Source organism: Fusarium musae, chromosome 3 (genome assembly GCF_019915245.1).
Source record: "Fusarium musae strain F31 chromosome 3, whole genome shotgun sequence".
Taxonomy (NCBI): domain Eukaryota; kingdom Fungi; phylum Ascomycota; class Sordariomycetes; order Hypocreales; family Nectriaceae; genus Fusarium; species Fusarium musae.
The window spans coordinates 3445888-3460545 of NC_058389.1; the positions used below are offsets into that span (position 1 = coordinate 3445888).

At 48.1% G+C, this 14658-nt stretch overlaps 4 protein-coding genes across 4 annotated transcripts; 3 read left to right on the top strand and 1 right to left on the bottom strand.

Annotated features, from left to right (window-relative positions):
- Positions 1-1181: 1181 nt before the first annotated feature.
- On the bottom strand, positions 1182-3037 carry J7337_004480 (uncharacterized protein; the record flags this gene model as incomplete). Its single annotated transcript, XM_044822174.1, has 3 exons — positions 1182-1734; positions 1787-2773; positions 2832-3037. 3 exons carry the CDS (start codon positions 3035-3037, stop codon positions 1182-1184), a joined length of 1746 nt encoding a protein of 581 aa, XP_044683507.1.
- Positions 3038-6656: 3619 nt separating this feature from the next.
- J7337_004481 (uncharacterized protein) lies at positions 6657-7058 on the top strand (the record flags this gene model as incomplete). Its single annotated transcript, XM_044822175.1, has 2 exons — positions 6657-6785; positions 6876-7058. The coding sequence occupies 2 exons, from the start codon at positions 6657-6659 to the stop codon at positions 7056-7058; spliced, it is 312 nt and encodes a 103-aa protein (XP_044683508.1).
- A 49-nt stretch (positions 7059-7107) lies between these two features.
- J7337_004482 (uncharacterized protein) lies at positions 7108-9427 on the top strand (the record flags this gene model as incomplete). Its single annotated transcript, XM_044822176.1, has 2 exons — positions 7108-9215; positions 9265-9427. 2 exons carry the CDS (start codon positions 7108-7110, stop codon positions 9425-9427), a joined length of 2271 nt encoding a protein of 756 aa, XP_044683509.1.
- A 2687-nt stretch (positions 9428-12114) lies between these two features.
- Positions 12115-14067, top strand: J7337_004483 (uncharacterized protein; the record flags this gene model as incomplete). Its single annotated transcript, XM_044822177.1, has 3 exons — positions 12115-12722; positions 12773-12984; positions 13037-14067. 3 exons carry the CDS (start codon positions 12115-12117, stop codon positions 14065-14067), a joined length of 1851 nt encoding a protein of 616 aa, XP_044683510.1.
- Positions 14068-14658: the final 591 nt, after the last annotated feature.

The window sequence follows — 14658 nt, forward strand, 5'->3', positions numbered from 1 at the left end:
GGGTTGGGATAATACGCACTCACTTTAGACTGATTGCTTAGTGAATCAGTGAGAAGGGGTTGTAATGCAATGCATCATGAGACGAGAATACCATGTCTCTTTGCTGTGAAGGTAGCTCTGAATCTGCCTTCTTACACATTCATCGGACTATGGTACCGCATATCCGCAAATTTTCAGATGCAATCATTGTGTCCCTTCTGTGCTCGCAATAGTAAACGCAGATGATGATGCCTGTCATCCATTTCGGACAATAATACATGAAGCTAGGGATTGTGACGGACGAGATATCAGCCGGTTTATCCATATATCTCCAAGACTCGAAGTTCCGCTCGGTGATTCTCATGCGGCTACCCGTTGTCTTGATGCGTAAAGCCGCTTCGACTCTGGTCTCCAATCAATCACAACCACTAGCACTCTCAACCTGCTGCATCTCTCGCATCTTACGCAATGCGTCCCACAAGCTAAAGCAGTCATCGATCCTGTGAGCGCGGGTGATTGCAGACTGAATCAGGAAGAGAGTATGAGAGGTTTCCCAGAATTTTGTAGATTAGCAAAAAGAGGCCAGAGCCACGCATGATCCTAGAATTGTCTCAGTCGCGCTATTGAGTTAGATGTCGCACAAAAGGCATGTGAGCCTATGAGCGTAGCAAACAGGGACGGCAGATGCGATGGCAAACTCACGAGGTAAGGTGTTGACGCGGGTATCCTGAATAATATGCGTATCGGCATGAATCAATGTCGATACCCGTCTAATCAATGCATAAGCAGGAATTTGAGACTTGCCGATATCATACGCTTGTAAATTGCTTTGCTACAGATGCACAACGTTAGCTTACTTCGATATCAGGTTGTTGAGAAAATAGCGCCGAGAACCCGATTCATGATCGACTGGAAGGATTCTGGGATGTGAATACTCCCTAGAGTCATTCAATAGTTGATCAAATTTCGTTTGTGGGCTTCCTCATTGTGAAAATCTCATGTTTCCTGGGCCAAAAGGGCTTTAGTAGTCTCACAAACAGCTTCATAGACAAGTGAATCACGATAAGGGATAAACCGCATAACTAAATTTTGTAAACGAGAGATGGTATCTTAAATGAATCACTTTTAGTTCTTGTTTGTAGGTCCTCCCACTGAGACTGTAAAGCCTCAAACTTCAACTTGTTTGATGCTCCTAGCACAATCTAAAAGACAGTACCCTTGGTCTGCTGTCTGTCGATGGGCTTGTTACGCCAGACAATGACACAGATGCAGATCAAAGGCAAGAAAGCGCATCCGGCAATAACCATCTCGCGCTGTACGACTCCGTAGGCGTGAACAACGGCATCTCGGATAGGAGTGCCAATGGGGTCGGCCATCTGCAGCTTCATGTCACCGTAGAGGGCAGCGGTTTGGTTCTTGGCATCCTGGGGGAGAGCCTTGTACATCTCTCGGGGTAGATCGTTAGTCCACAGGGCACCAGAGATGCCGAAACCGATGGCCTGGCCGATGGAGCCGAACATAGAGTAAAGTGCGAGCACAACGGCAATCTCCTGGTGGGTAACCTGAGTCATGATGGCCAGAGGCCCGGCCATGGCCCAGATACCACCGCACACACCATGGAAGACCTGGCACATGACAAGGTAACCGATGTCGTTTCCAGGCTGTCGGAAGTGAATGAGAAGTGCAGTGCCAAGGACACACCATGGAATACCGAAGACTGCAGGCCAGTAGTATCTTCCATACCAACGGAGGAACCTGTATGCCATGTTAGCAGAATGATATTGGTTGACATATTGGCGCAACTTACAGTCCGATGAAGGGCGCCAGGATAGTTGAGGTCACAGAAAATGCGTTCAATGTATAACCAGCGGTGGCGATGCTGAGACCATGGACGACCTGTAGGTACGAGTTGTAATAAGTGTCCCAGGCAAAGATGGACATGTTGAGAAAAGCGCTTAGAAGGCAAGCACCGAGGATAGTTCGGTCTTTGAGGAACTTGAAAGGTACGTAGGGCACCTTAGCATACCACTTCTCCCAGGCAGCAAACCCGGCAAGGCAAACAACGCCGACGACAAGCATTGCGATGATATAGTCAGTCTTCCAGCCGTTGGGAGCACGAGTGGCAATGTTGAGGGGGGTCAGGATAAGAGAGAAGCCAGCGATGGTGAGGATCATGCCAACAATGTCAAATTCGACAAAGTAGTACTTGGTTGAGTCCCAGATACTGCGCTGACTCTTCTCTGGCAAGTATCCAAGCTTCTTGGCCTTGATTTCATGGTACATGAAAATGGCAGACACGGGGATAGAGAAGAAGACAAGAATGATACAAAAAGATCCGAAAGCCCAACGATAGGTCGAGTGCTTGAAGAACAACTCGGCAATCTTAGGGCCACCGAAAGTGGAAGCAAGCCGGGGGCTCATGTAAAGGCCGAACATGATCATACGGTTGCGGAGAGAAGTCATATCTGAGAGAACGACATCGATGATGTAGCTTAGTCCAACGTGGCCAACCCAGTAGAAGGTATGACCAGCAGCATAAGTCTCAACATTCTTGCAGCAGGCTTTCATAATCATCCCGATGATAATTATCAGAATCATCAGCAGGAACCCCTCGTTTCGGCCGCGGATATCAATGATCTTGGCGATGGCGAGCTTGCTAACACCCGCAATGATGGATCCGAAAACACTGGTGATAGCGAGAAGGCCGTGCTGGCTGAACGAAGAAGTGACATATGGCACCAAACTGGAGTGAACAGCTTGGAGGAGAGTATCGACAAAGTTGACCAAGTAGAGGCTGTATTAATGTTAGCGGGTTCTCAGTGGTTCATAAACAGGAGCATTGAAGAGCATACAAGATGAAGACAGCCCACATCATACCAGGAGACCAGACTTTGGTGATGGCCTCGACACGCTTGACACCATCCTGTATGTTCTCAGAGCCATCATCGGAATCATGTTCCTTTTCCTTGTCGGGGAAATCATTGATGACATGGTTCTCAGGCTGTATCTGCTTCTCGAAGTCGCCCTGGACTTGGGCTGGGCTAGTGGAAGCGGCCATGCTTTTTTCTTGATGAGATCTTCGAGCTCTAACGATGACCAGGGAGCTGGGAATAGAGTTGTAAAGAAGGTTAAAAAGTGCCACGAGTGGGTTACACTTGGCTGAGGCCCTTCGTACTTAAGGTAGTGGCATGAAGGAACATAAATGCAACACAGAGACGTGATTAAGGCCGCGGATTTATAGACAGCGTTACATTCTCCAGAAATATTCGCGACATCCCATCTCGTCTCTTCCTCCATGAGTGGCAAGACAGTGGGATGGATTGGTCCATCTTCTGGGTCCCGTAGGGACTGGTCTTGCACCAGACATGTTCAGTAGAGCTACCAGCGCCTTGTTCCGGAAGTCGGACTAATGCCAAGCTCTTTTACAGAGAAAAAGTGCGCAGAGAAGGGCCAAGAAGGGTCGTGGATTCATGGTTCCTGTATTGCAGTGGATGATTCTGAGTGGAGTTTGTGCGGTAAGACGGATGAGAGCCCTTGAGCATCGGAGAGAAGTCTAGGTAGAGTCAGGGAATAATGCTTTGCTCTCATTGGGAGAAGCTTGAAGGATTCATGTTGGTAGAAGATCACTTCCGCAACTGGTCTAATACCGAGCTCTGGCCGCTGCAGAGGCTCTTTTGCGATTCAGGGATGCTCGCACAAGTTGCCTTTATCTGATCATCAGATAAGCCGATAAAGGTGATTTAGTGGGGAGCCCCATCGCCTAATCCAAGCCTGTACAAAGGATCCCAGCATAATGAGTTCATGACCGATGCCGTCGGGTGAACTCTCACAGTCCGGTCCTCGACAAGAGTTGCTAGAATTGATATGGATCTCTCCTAAGCACGAATTAGAAACTTCATGACCCGCAATTGATCAAATATGTCGTTCTCGAGTGTGGTTTAGCTGTAAGCATGCAGGGTTTAGTCCTGGTATGACCAATTCTTGAATAGTTCACTTGGCAATTGTCGTGAGCTTAGTTGAGGTAGTCTGTTAGCTATCCGTTTCCTTCCGGCCCCAAGAGCAAATTATTTGATCAAGAAACCGATGAACTAGCAGAGTTTTACGTACCAAGTTGAGGCCGTGCTGGGTTTATGTTGCGGCGCCCTGGCGGCTCTTCCAGCCACCAGCGACTGATCATCTAGATAAGATAAGATCGTATGAAATAAGGTTTCTCATGTTGGTTCATCACAGTTCCTGTCGCTTAAGCAGCCCTTGTCCGCATTTCTCGTGGCATTGCGTGTTCTGCATTACTGCAAGCCGACGAGATAGTCTTTCTATGTATTTGTCAGAAAATCGTGATGTTGAAAGGCAAAGTCGGTTGCTGTTCAAGTAACGCCTCGTACCTCATCGCGAACTAGTAGGTAAAAGCGCGTTGTTTCCGGTGGACAACATGAAGCCATCGCCTCCAGGCTCCAGCCGGTGCAGACCTAAACTGAAGATCCTGGGCAGTTCCACATTGTTTTACTGGAAATCCTTACTAGCACACGATTTCTTGTGCGGCCAAGAAGGACAGAAACGGAGTTTACAGTCCTCAGGGGTTACAAATGTCCTGACCGGTACTTTGCTACTGTGGAAATATTATGGGTATACTACTGTTATTGATATGAGCACGTGACTGCTGAGTAAGGAATTCAGTTAATTAAAGGTAATAAATCCTCTTCCGCTGTGGGGCAAGGTACAAAGCTAAAGTGCGGAATAGGACATTTGTAACCCCTGCGGACTGTACCGACGTATTGGAGTCTTCGTGCAGCGGAAAGTGGAGGGTTTGAAGAAGAAGGATTCTGTTGCAGTGGAGCCCTCTGGCCTTATACGACCCTCGTTCAGCCAATACTCTCTCTTGTCTTAAGGTCTTGCCTTGAAGATCGTTCGAGCAGGCGCGGGGGCCTTGAGCATAATCTAATCTCCATCTTGGCAACAGTGAAATACGTAGGATCGAGGTAACTCTTCCTCAGATGAATATCTTGACTGATCAGAAAGGTATCAACAATGGTTGGTCAGAGAATTAGGTAGGATGAGAGCCATCGTGTTAGTAGTCAGATAAGGAAAACAACAGTCTTGTTTACTAAAGGCAATAACTCGAGCATTTTCCATCAGAGATTATATCTAACTTTGAAAACAACCCTACAAAGACAATACCAGAACAAGCTCTGTTGACAGCATTTACTCGTAGACCTGTCCAATAGCTTGAGGTCTACAGTAAGAATCTATCTTGATTTGATTTTCATTAAAAACGTCGTTAGTTTTCAGTAATATCAAATTAAAGGTTCGTATATGAAGTGGCAAAGGATGGTAAGGGATGCGTGCCAAACCTGTGATTTACTCATCACTACAGGTCACTAGGGTCTCAGGCTCTGAGAGGGCATTTGCATACCTAATAAAGGCAGGCTAGTTTGAATATACTGTTCGAGTCGCCTTGCCAAATGGTATGGATGACAATATTTCCTTATGTTTCAATAACATTCAGGACCTTACCTGATATATAAAACCTTCAACAAGTGGCGCTCGCTATCAAAGGTTTCCTTGGCCGGTTTTCTACACAAAATGGGCTTAAGCTTTCCATGGGAAACCAGCGCAACGTCTCAAATGAGTCAGTAAACCGTGTGATATTCAAGATGGCTTTAAATAAGCTTCGCGTACCATCGTGTCGATAGAGTCCCTCCTTACAAATGGGCACCATATGCTTGGAGAAGCCAGGTACTGCAGAGTATATTTTTCTCCAAGCCAGCCCTCCAAACACTTAGATAATCTAGCGTTGGCAACGTGAAGGCTCTCTGCCCAAGATAGTGGAAATAGTCAACAAAAAAGACTCAGCATGCTGCTTGCCATAATCATGGGCGGGGATAGAGGCTTCAGAGGATATGTGAGATCTGCGGGACAGCCCTATAGGTAGAAGCACTCACAAACGATAAGTCCGTGTCCGCCACGGCCGCAGCAAGACTACCGAATTATGGACTTCAACCAATCATGAGCCTCATGGATGAGAGACAAAAGCAGCAAGGTCAAAAAGCTTCAATTGAACCAGCTTTGTCTTTTCTTAGAGCTGCCGGTTGCGGTTGTGGTTATGGTCGCGCCCATAAAGAAACCATTTCGGGGAATTTTGACAGTAAAAAGGTATTGGCTCCAGGATTGTGGATGGACATCGTACTCTACCATGGCACGCCTCGCCATTATACACGTGAGAATCTCATCCTACTCCGACACAACGCATGGGTTTTTTTTTGTGGTCCTTCAGCTCACACTCAGCGAGAGGCTTTCCTCAACATAGGTACTGGAGTACCTGTTCTGAAAGGATGAGAGCGTTCTTGGTTCCAATAGTAAGCCGTGAGTGCATATTTGATCGACTTGCACTCGAAGTTGAAAGTACACCTCAGTAATTCAACAGTACATTATCTTATACAAGAAGTTGGTGGCTTACAATTTGTAAGACTTCCTTGCGGTACAGGGTAGATGTTTGTGTCGACGCATGATTCGGCGACCAAAGCTCATGTGGGTCCATCTTCACCGTCTCCGTACGTCATCGGTTCTAACTCGTCAGGTGCCACAACTTGAACCTGAATAGTTTCAGCCTTGCATTTGCGTCTCACACAACAACTCTCAGCATTTGTCGCTGTGAGTATTCATCATCATCGTCCCTCGCGATGAAGAACGAAAGCGATTCATGCTGGAACCAGAGTCAGAAGGCCATCGCCCCTGACACCGGCAAGAGTCTCGAGGTCCAGCTCGTACTGTCTTTGGTGATTGGTGTTTCTGCCTTCTTGCTCTTCTGTGTACGTTCGTCCTTGGCACGCCTGCAAGATGCTTTACTGCCCTTTAATGAGCCGGCAAAGCTATAAGGTTCAAAGCTGACTCCAGTAAAGATCCTACGCCCACGATGGCCCGCCCTTTACGCTGCGCGAAAGCGTCGCCTCGACCACCACCTTGGCCTGCCTGCCCTTCCAAATTCCACGTTCGGCTGGATCCCGACACTTTTTAAAATTACCGAGGAGCAGGTCCTGGCTTCCGCCGGACTCGATGCTTTTGTGGTACGATACAAACCCTGAGAAGCGTGTATAAATCATTAACGGGTCATAGTTTCTGAGCTTCTTCAAAATGGCCATCCGACTCTTTAGCGTCATGGCAATCTTTGCGACTGTTGTTCTATTACCAATCAATCGTGCATTTGCGCATGACGGCCGTAAGAATGGCGGCAGTGGTAATGATACTTCCATTAACCCGGCTTCATTGTTCGGAACAGATCAGCAGGTGTTCTCAGATCCAAGCTTCCTCGGTATACTGAAGCACAAGGATAAAACGGACAAAAGCTTAGAGAGGTCCTGGCTTTGGGCTTATGTCGTTTTCACGTACTTCTTTGTTGGCTTGACGATTTACTATCTCAACCTCGAGACATTTCGTGTCATCAAATTCCGCCAGGACTATCTCGGATCACAGTCCACCGTAACAGATAGGACATTCCGACTTACAGGTATTCCCGAGGATTTGAGATCGGAGGGAGATATCAAGGAACTTATTGAAAAATTGGGCATTGGAAAGGTTGAGAGAGTTCTGCTTTGTCGAGACTGGAAGAAGCTTGATGACCTTGTTGATCTGAGAGATGCGACTTTGCGACGCCTGGAAGCTGCATGGGCTATCTTTCTCAAGCACCAGCGCCAAAAACAAAAAAGCAATAGGCCCCAAAGGAGAGGCAGTAATGGAGTGCCTCGCGACCAAGAAGATGACGACCAAGCTGGAGAGAACGGACGCCTCTTGGACTCTCAACAGGATCCATGGGGTTCCGACGATGAGGGCAGACCTAAAGTCAACATACGCTATGGGGCCCTTGGTTTGCGATCCCGCAACGTTGACGCCATCGATTATTACGAGGAACGACTTCGAAGACTGGATGCACAAGTTACAGAGGCTCGCAAGAAGTCATACGCGCCAACAGATATGGCCATTGTTACTATGGACTCCGTAGCTTCATGTCAGATGGCTATCCAGGCGCGAATCGACCCCAGACCAGGCCGGCTCTTGACCAAGTTAACACCGGCTCCTTCAGATCTCGTCTGGAGGAACACCTACGCTCCTCGCGGTATTCGCCGCCTTAAATCATGGGCTGTGACATTATTCATTACGGCTCTCACACTCGCATTCATATTTCCCACCATTGGCATCACGACACTGTTGAGCTACTGTACAATCAGAGATTACTTTCCAGCATTGGCCAAATGGCTACAAGCGCACGGCGTTATCTTTTCGTTTGTCCAAAACGGTTTGCCCGCTTTAGTTGTATCGCTTCTTAACGTTGCCGTTCCATATCTATACGACTTCCTCTCTAACCACCAAGGAATGATTTCTCAGGGTGACGTGGAACTCTCTGTCATCTCCAAGAATTACTTCTTCACCTTCTTCAACACGTTCTTTGTTTTCGCGGTGTCATTGACAGGAATCAATTTCTGGAGCCGGATTCAGGAAATTGCGAAGGATACAAGCAAAATGGCGACATATATGGCCGACGACGTGGAGGCGCTATCGATTTTCTATATTTGCTTCATCTTGCTCCAGGGAATTGGCCTCATGCCCTTCCGAATTCTCGAGGCGGGGAGTGTATTCCTTCATCCGTTCCTCCGGTGGCTTTCTAAGACGCCACGCGATGCCCTTGAGCTCCAAAAACCCCCTGTTTTTCAATATGGCTTTTTCCTACCCACGTCTCTGCTTGTTTTCAACCTCTGTCTTATCTACAGTGTCTTGTATTGGGGGTATGCTATCCTCATTGTTGGCACTGTGTACTTCTGTCTAGGCTACTTTGCTTTCAAGTACATGGTACTGTACGCAATGGATCAGCCTCAACATGCCACTGGAGGTGCGTGGAGAATAATAAGCTACCGTATCATCGTGGGGTTGCTCGTCTTGGAGATTGTCATGGCGGGCCGGATTGTCACATACAAGGCTTTCATTCAGTCGGTGTGCATTTTGCCACTGCTCCCCTTGACCACCTGGTACAGCTACTATATCAAGCAGCGATTCGAGCCTCTGACCAAATACATTGCCCTTCGCGCTGTCAGGGCAGATGGGGATCCAGATGATGCAGCTGCGCTGGATGATGCATTTGAGAACGAGGACCGCCCTCGACCCTCACAGGCCATTCTGCGTCGTGGAAGTACCCTGGACGAGTACAAGGAAAAGGGACTGCAATTCGTCAACCCCAGTCTTGTGGCCCCGTAAGTTATTGTTTCCCACTATTTGACATGAATTCTGACAGATATACAGACTTCCCCAGCCGTGGATCTACGACGAGCCACCTCCACCCATCCCCACGGATGACACGCAGACAACAGAGGAGACTGAGCGCCCTGTTCTCCAGGGTGTCGATAGCACACTTGGTATAGGAGACGAAAATGTGTGGAGAGACAACGGAGGAAATAATGTTTAATGACGCTGATTGAGGGTGGCGTGCATGATTATGGCGCTTGCATGGCGTTTGAAGTTTGAGCAGGTACCCCGATGTCTTTTTCTTCTATTGCAAGAATACGCGTTAGCTTTTTTGTCCGTAGAAATCATGTCTAGAATAACTAAAGACATAGAAAAATCATGAAAGTAAAACGCAGTTGAGTCGTGAAACTCTGTCAAGCAAGAGGTATCGTGACCCTTCCTTTCACTTTCAGGCCCGTGATCTCGGCCAGTGCTTTCCTTAATCAATAATGACTCGGGCGACCATTTTCTTCTCCGTCACCATCATTCGTTTGACCAACCATCAACAAGCACATATCACGAGAACATTCGCTCATACCTACATATCAATTCTATACACGCCTTTCGAGATCTGCTCAGATCAGATCGCGGCTGCCTACCTCTCGATGTACCATCGGGCGTGACCTCGCTAAGCGCATGATCTAACAAGGCATATGCGGCTGATGCACTTGGCCTCCGGCGACTTTCGGTAATATATTCGGCCCAGTCGGAAACGTCTTCAATATTCCGGTAGCAAACCCAGAGGTTTGGCTATAGGGAGCGACACAGGGGTCACGGCAATGACCCTTCTGAGTGGAGACGTCAGGGCATACGATCAATTCTCCCAGTTCATAGAAGCACGCGATGGCTATGACCAACAACAGCAGCATCGCAGTAGAGAGCAAAGCCCAACCCAAGAAATAACCACCAGCAACATCAGGGGTCACTACAGACCTGTTCCCTTGGGCGATGGAGACCACATTTTGTACACAGATCCCAGAAACGGGACCCTTTCCTTGGGTTATGATGCAACGGGAGGATCCTTGGATCGCTTAATTTGCAAGGCCCAATTTCGTCCTCCAATGAATACAACGTCAACGCTGCCTGTGATATACACAGCTTTGTCTGACACGAGATTCGGGGTCTGTGTCATGGCGACATTTTCGGTTGGGAGTGGTGGATACGATAGTCTAGAAGAGGACATCTTAACCAGACCCATCAACTCCGATCCGTCGATATCTTCAGAGACAGACAAACAGATGATTGTTTTTTACATGATACCGCCAGATGTGCTTTCCGTCATATCTCACGGCCTATGCCGTCAGCATTGCATGAATGCCACCCAACATGACGAGAATGGCAGCTTGTTGGTTGAAATAGACTCACGGCCCAAAGGAAGTTGCAACGAGATTGACTCTGAGGTTGATGGTTTCGCACAAGTGACAACATATCCACTCGAGATTCGAGGATTGCCAGTTGCTATCTGTTGCAATTTGGTGGAGCTTGCCCTAGATTCGGGAGCTGATATGATTCTTTGGGCATTCTGTGAGCAGGGGTGGGCTCGGGCGTGGGTCTTGCGTGCCGGTCATCGAGACACGCCTCATCGTACAGTTGTGGAAGCCAATGGGAGTCTGAGACAGGTCGATTCTAAGGGCGACTACAATATGACAGAAGAGGAGCAGGTGGTTGCAGCGCCAGATTCTTCTTTTGAAGCTTTGACAAGCGCAGAGATTGCCCTGAAGACAAAACCGGACACGACTGGGCAAATATCGCCGACCTACGACCATGGGAGACTTGTTACTAAGATTATATTTCGGAAGTGGTAGATGAACTTTATTGAGGACTCGAGAGGGAGCTTGACTCCTTACTCAGAGAGGAGAGACAAGAGATTCGGCGATGTTCCGGAAAGACCAGAGATTGCATTATCAGTTGATAGCATCAATAAGTAACATGATAGTCTAAGCAGAAGTTACAAGGATTATTACCGAAGAGTGAACAGGGGTTGATGCAGCAATGACGTTGGCGTGAAGCTTGAGTTTTTAGTCTCGTTGTTTCAGCCCAGTAACTTACTTACAAGTCTATGTAAGTTCCGGTGACGGCGCTGAAGCTTAGATATCACGGGTCCACATCGGAAGCGACGGTTCCGATGTGGAGGTTCTTGTTCGCCCGTTGATGTGTTTAACGGACTGAGACCGAAGACTTGAGGAAGATAACCATTAACCGTAACAGATGGAACTTAGAGTACAGAAATTAGACTGGAATTGAGAGGAAGAACTGAAGAGAAAGAAAAAGAAGAAGAAAAAGAAAAAGATGCGGCTGATGTTGAGGCTCACAAACAAGCAAGGATGCCAAAGGCATGTAACGTGTTCGTCCCCTGATCAGAAGAAGCAAATAAGGAATCGATAATGCTACACCCCAACACCGAAGTATCCCCAACCAACCAACCAAGCGAGTGACCGCAACAAAAACAGGTAAATTTGTGATATGCTTAATCCTTGTATTGGTAAACACACGCAAGTTCTCGGATGCAGCCGCACGGTTCGCAGCCGCATCCGCAAGGAGTGGGTGGGTCCTTGGACCGGGTGGCGAGGGGCCCACTTTGACGGCCCAGCGCCGGAATTCGGGTGCGGCGATATCATTTCATGTGGGGACAAGGTTACCTTTCTCATTGAATGAGAAATCTTTGGAGCAAGAGATGAGATGAGATGAGATGGGATGTGGGAGGTATATAGAGGTGGGCATGGCCCAGTTTATGAAAGAATTGTTTTCTGTTGAACATCTTGAGACATTGACTTGATTCTCATCCTTTACTCTACTCTCCTTGATCTTATTAACCCTTTATACTGAGTATTGTAATACACTATCAACCAAGACAAACAAACAAACAAAATGGATCAACAAAATCCAAATCGCTCTTCAACAACTCTAGAAGGTCGTGAAGACGACACCACCTTCGCACCCCTAAACACCCACCAAACAACAATGAGCCGCATCCGTCGCTCCCTCTCCCACACCCACACCCACACACACTCCCACGACGGCTCCCAGAAAGAAAACCGCGATCCAGACCTAGATATCGACCTGCCCTACCGAACACTCAGCGCCAACGCAAATTTAGACGAGTACCGCGTTGAAGTCCCAGGCGGTGCCATCCCCGGTCCTATCCAGCCTGAGGAGATCGCGAGAAAGTCGACGAACCATGAGCCTGGACAGGAGAGGCGGTATAAGCTTGTCACCTTTACTCCTGGTGATAAGGAGAATCCTAAGAATTGGAGCAAGGCTTATAAGTGGTGGTGCACTATGTGTGTGGCGCTGACGTGCTTCGTTGTTGCGTTCTGCTCTAGTGTTATCACTGCTGATATCGCAGGCGTGGTTAAGGATCTGAATGTTAGCAATGAACTTGCTCTTGTGAGTATCAGTCTATTCGTTGTGGGTTTTGGTGTTGGACCTATGGTCTTTGCACCTCTTTCTGAGATTTACGGTCGACGAATCATCTAGTAAGTCATGTCAGCTAAGATATTCGGTGATTGTTACTAACGATGTTCAGTGGCTCTACTCTTCTTATGGCTGTCATCTTCATCATTCCTTGTGCCGTGGCAAAGAATATCGAGACTCTTCTCGTCTGCCGAGCCATCGATGGTATTGCCTTCTCAGCACCCATGACCCTTGTTGGTGGTACACTCGCCGACCTGTGGAAGAATGAAGAGCGTGGTGTCCCCATGGCTGCATTCTCTGCTGCTCCTTTCATTGGCCCTGCGAGTAAGTTACCTTTAAATACTCACAATTATCCAAACACTAACACATAAATAAGTTGGTCCTCTTGTCGGTGGTTTCCTCTCTGATGCTGCTGGTTGGCGATGGCTCTATTGGATCCAGCTCATCCTCGCCTTCGTTGTCTGGATCCTCATCACCTTCACCGTTCCCGAGACGTATGCCCCTACTCTTCTAGCCCGTCGTGCTCGCAAGCTTCGAGCTGCTACTGGTGAAACCGACCACGTCACAGAGCAGGAACTCGATCTTCGACCTCTCTCTGAGCGTCTCCGCATCTTCCTTATTCGACCTTTCCAGCTTCTCTTCGGCGAGCTCATCGTCTTCCTTATCTCCGTGTACATGAGTGTCCTCTACGGTCTTCTGTACATGTTCTTCGTTGCCTTCCCTATCATTTACCAGAAGGGCAAGGGTTACTCTGCTGGAAAGACTGGTCTCATGTTCATTCCTGTCGCTGTCGGTGTTCTCCTCTCAGCCGCTTGCTCTCCTTGGGTCAACAACCACTACCTCTCGCTCGTCAAGAAGCACAATGGTCATCCCCCCGCTGAGGTTCGTCTTATTCCCATGATGGCCTCATGCTGGTTTATTCCTATTGGTCTCTTCATCTTTGCCTGGACTTCATACAAGGATCTTTCTTGGGCTGGTCCTGCTATGGGTGGTTTCCCCGTTGGCTTTGGCTTCATCTTCCTTTACAACTCTGCCAACAACTACCTTGTCGACTCTTATCAGCATCAAGCTGCCTCTGCTCTCGCCGCAAAGACTTGCATCCGAAGCTTCTGGGGCGCTGCAGTTGTTCTCTTCACTGAGCAGATGTATGAGCGTCTCAACGACCAATGGGCCTCAACACTCCTTGCTTTCATCAGTCTAGCTTGCTGTGCCATTCCCTTCATGTTCTGGAAGTACGGTGCCAAGATCCGTGGGCGTAGCAAGTACGCTTACGCTGGTGAGGACGAGACTGTCGACGATATTGAGAAGGCCAAGGGCCATGTTAACACTCATGGCGGCGCTCAAGTCCGTGACGACTCTGAGGATGAGGATCTTCGCCGTGCTCGCAGCTACGTGAGCAACCCTTAAGCCAATTACACTAGATTGGTTCTCCTACTTGTCCTTTGGGCATTTCCACATCAAAAATAGACTGGGGCTTAGACTTAGACTTGGGGTAGTACCAGGAGGTTGGACTTTAATGCCTGGACAGGACTTGCATATAGGTATAATATGCGCGGAAAATCATTTGGAGTGGACTTGGATATTTAGCATAATACCCTTGAATTTAATGTCGTTTTAATCAACACACTGAACCATCAGTGCCTCTATCATGTGTCTGCGAGAAGTATCCTAGCTTGATAAACGAGCCTTTGCTGACCATGTGCAGCAGAATCATCAAAGAACCATTTCCTTTCACCATCGGAACCGAACCAAAGCGGAACGAAAACGAATAAAGAGACACGGCGCCCGAACCTGCTATCACCAACACAGAAACTAGCTTTTCAGGGGGTCGGAAGGCGTTCATGCAAGCTTATCCTTCATCGGTACCGTTCGGCGATGAAATGGGTCGCATCAGAGCTTTCATCGACGGGGCCCACTTGGTGAGGAATATGGCAGCAGGGATCGCTCTTTATCTCCTTCTAGTTCCCGGCTCGGCCGCGATAGCATCCCACTAAGAGG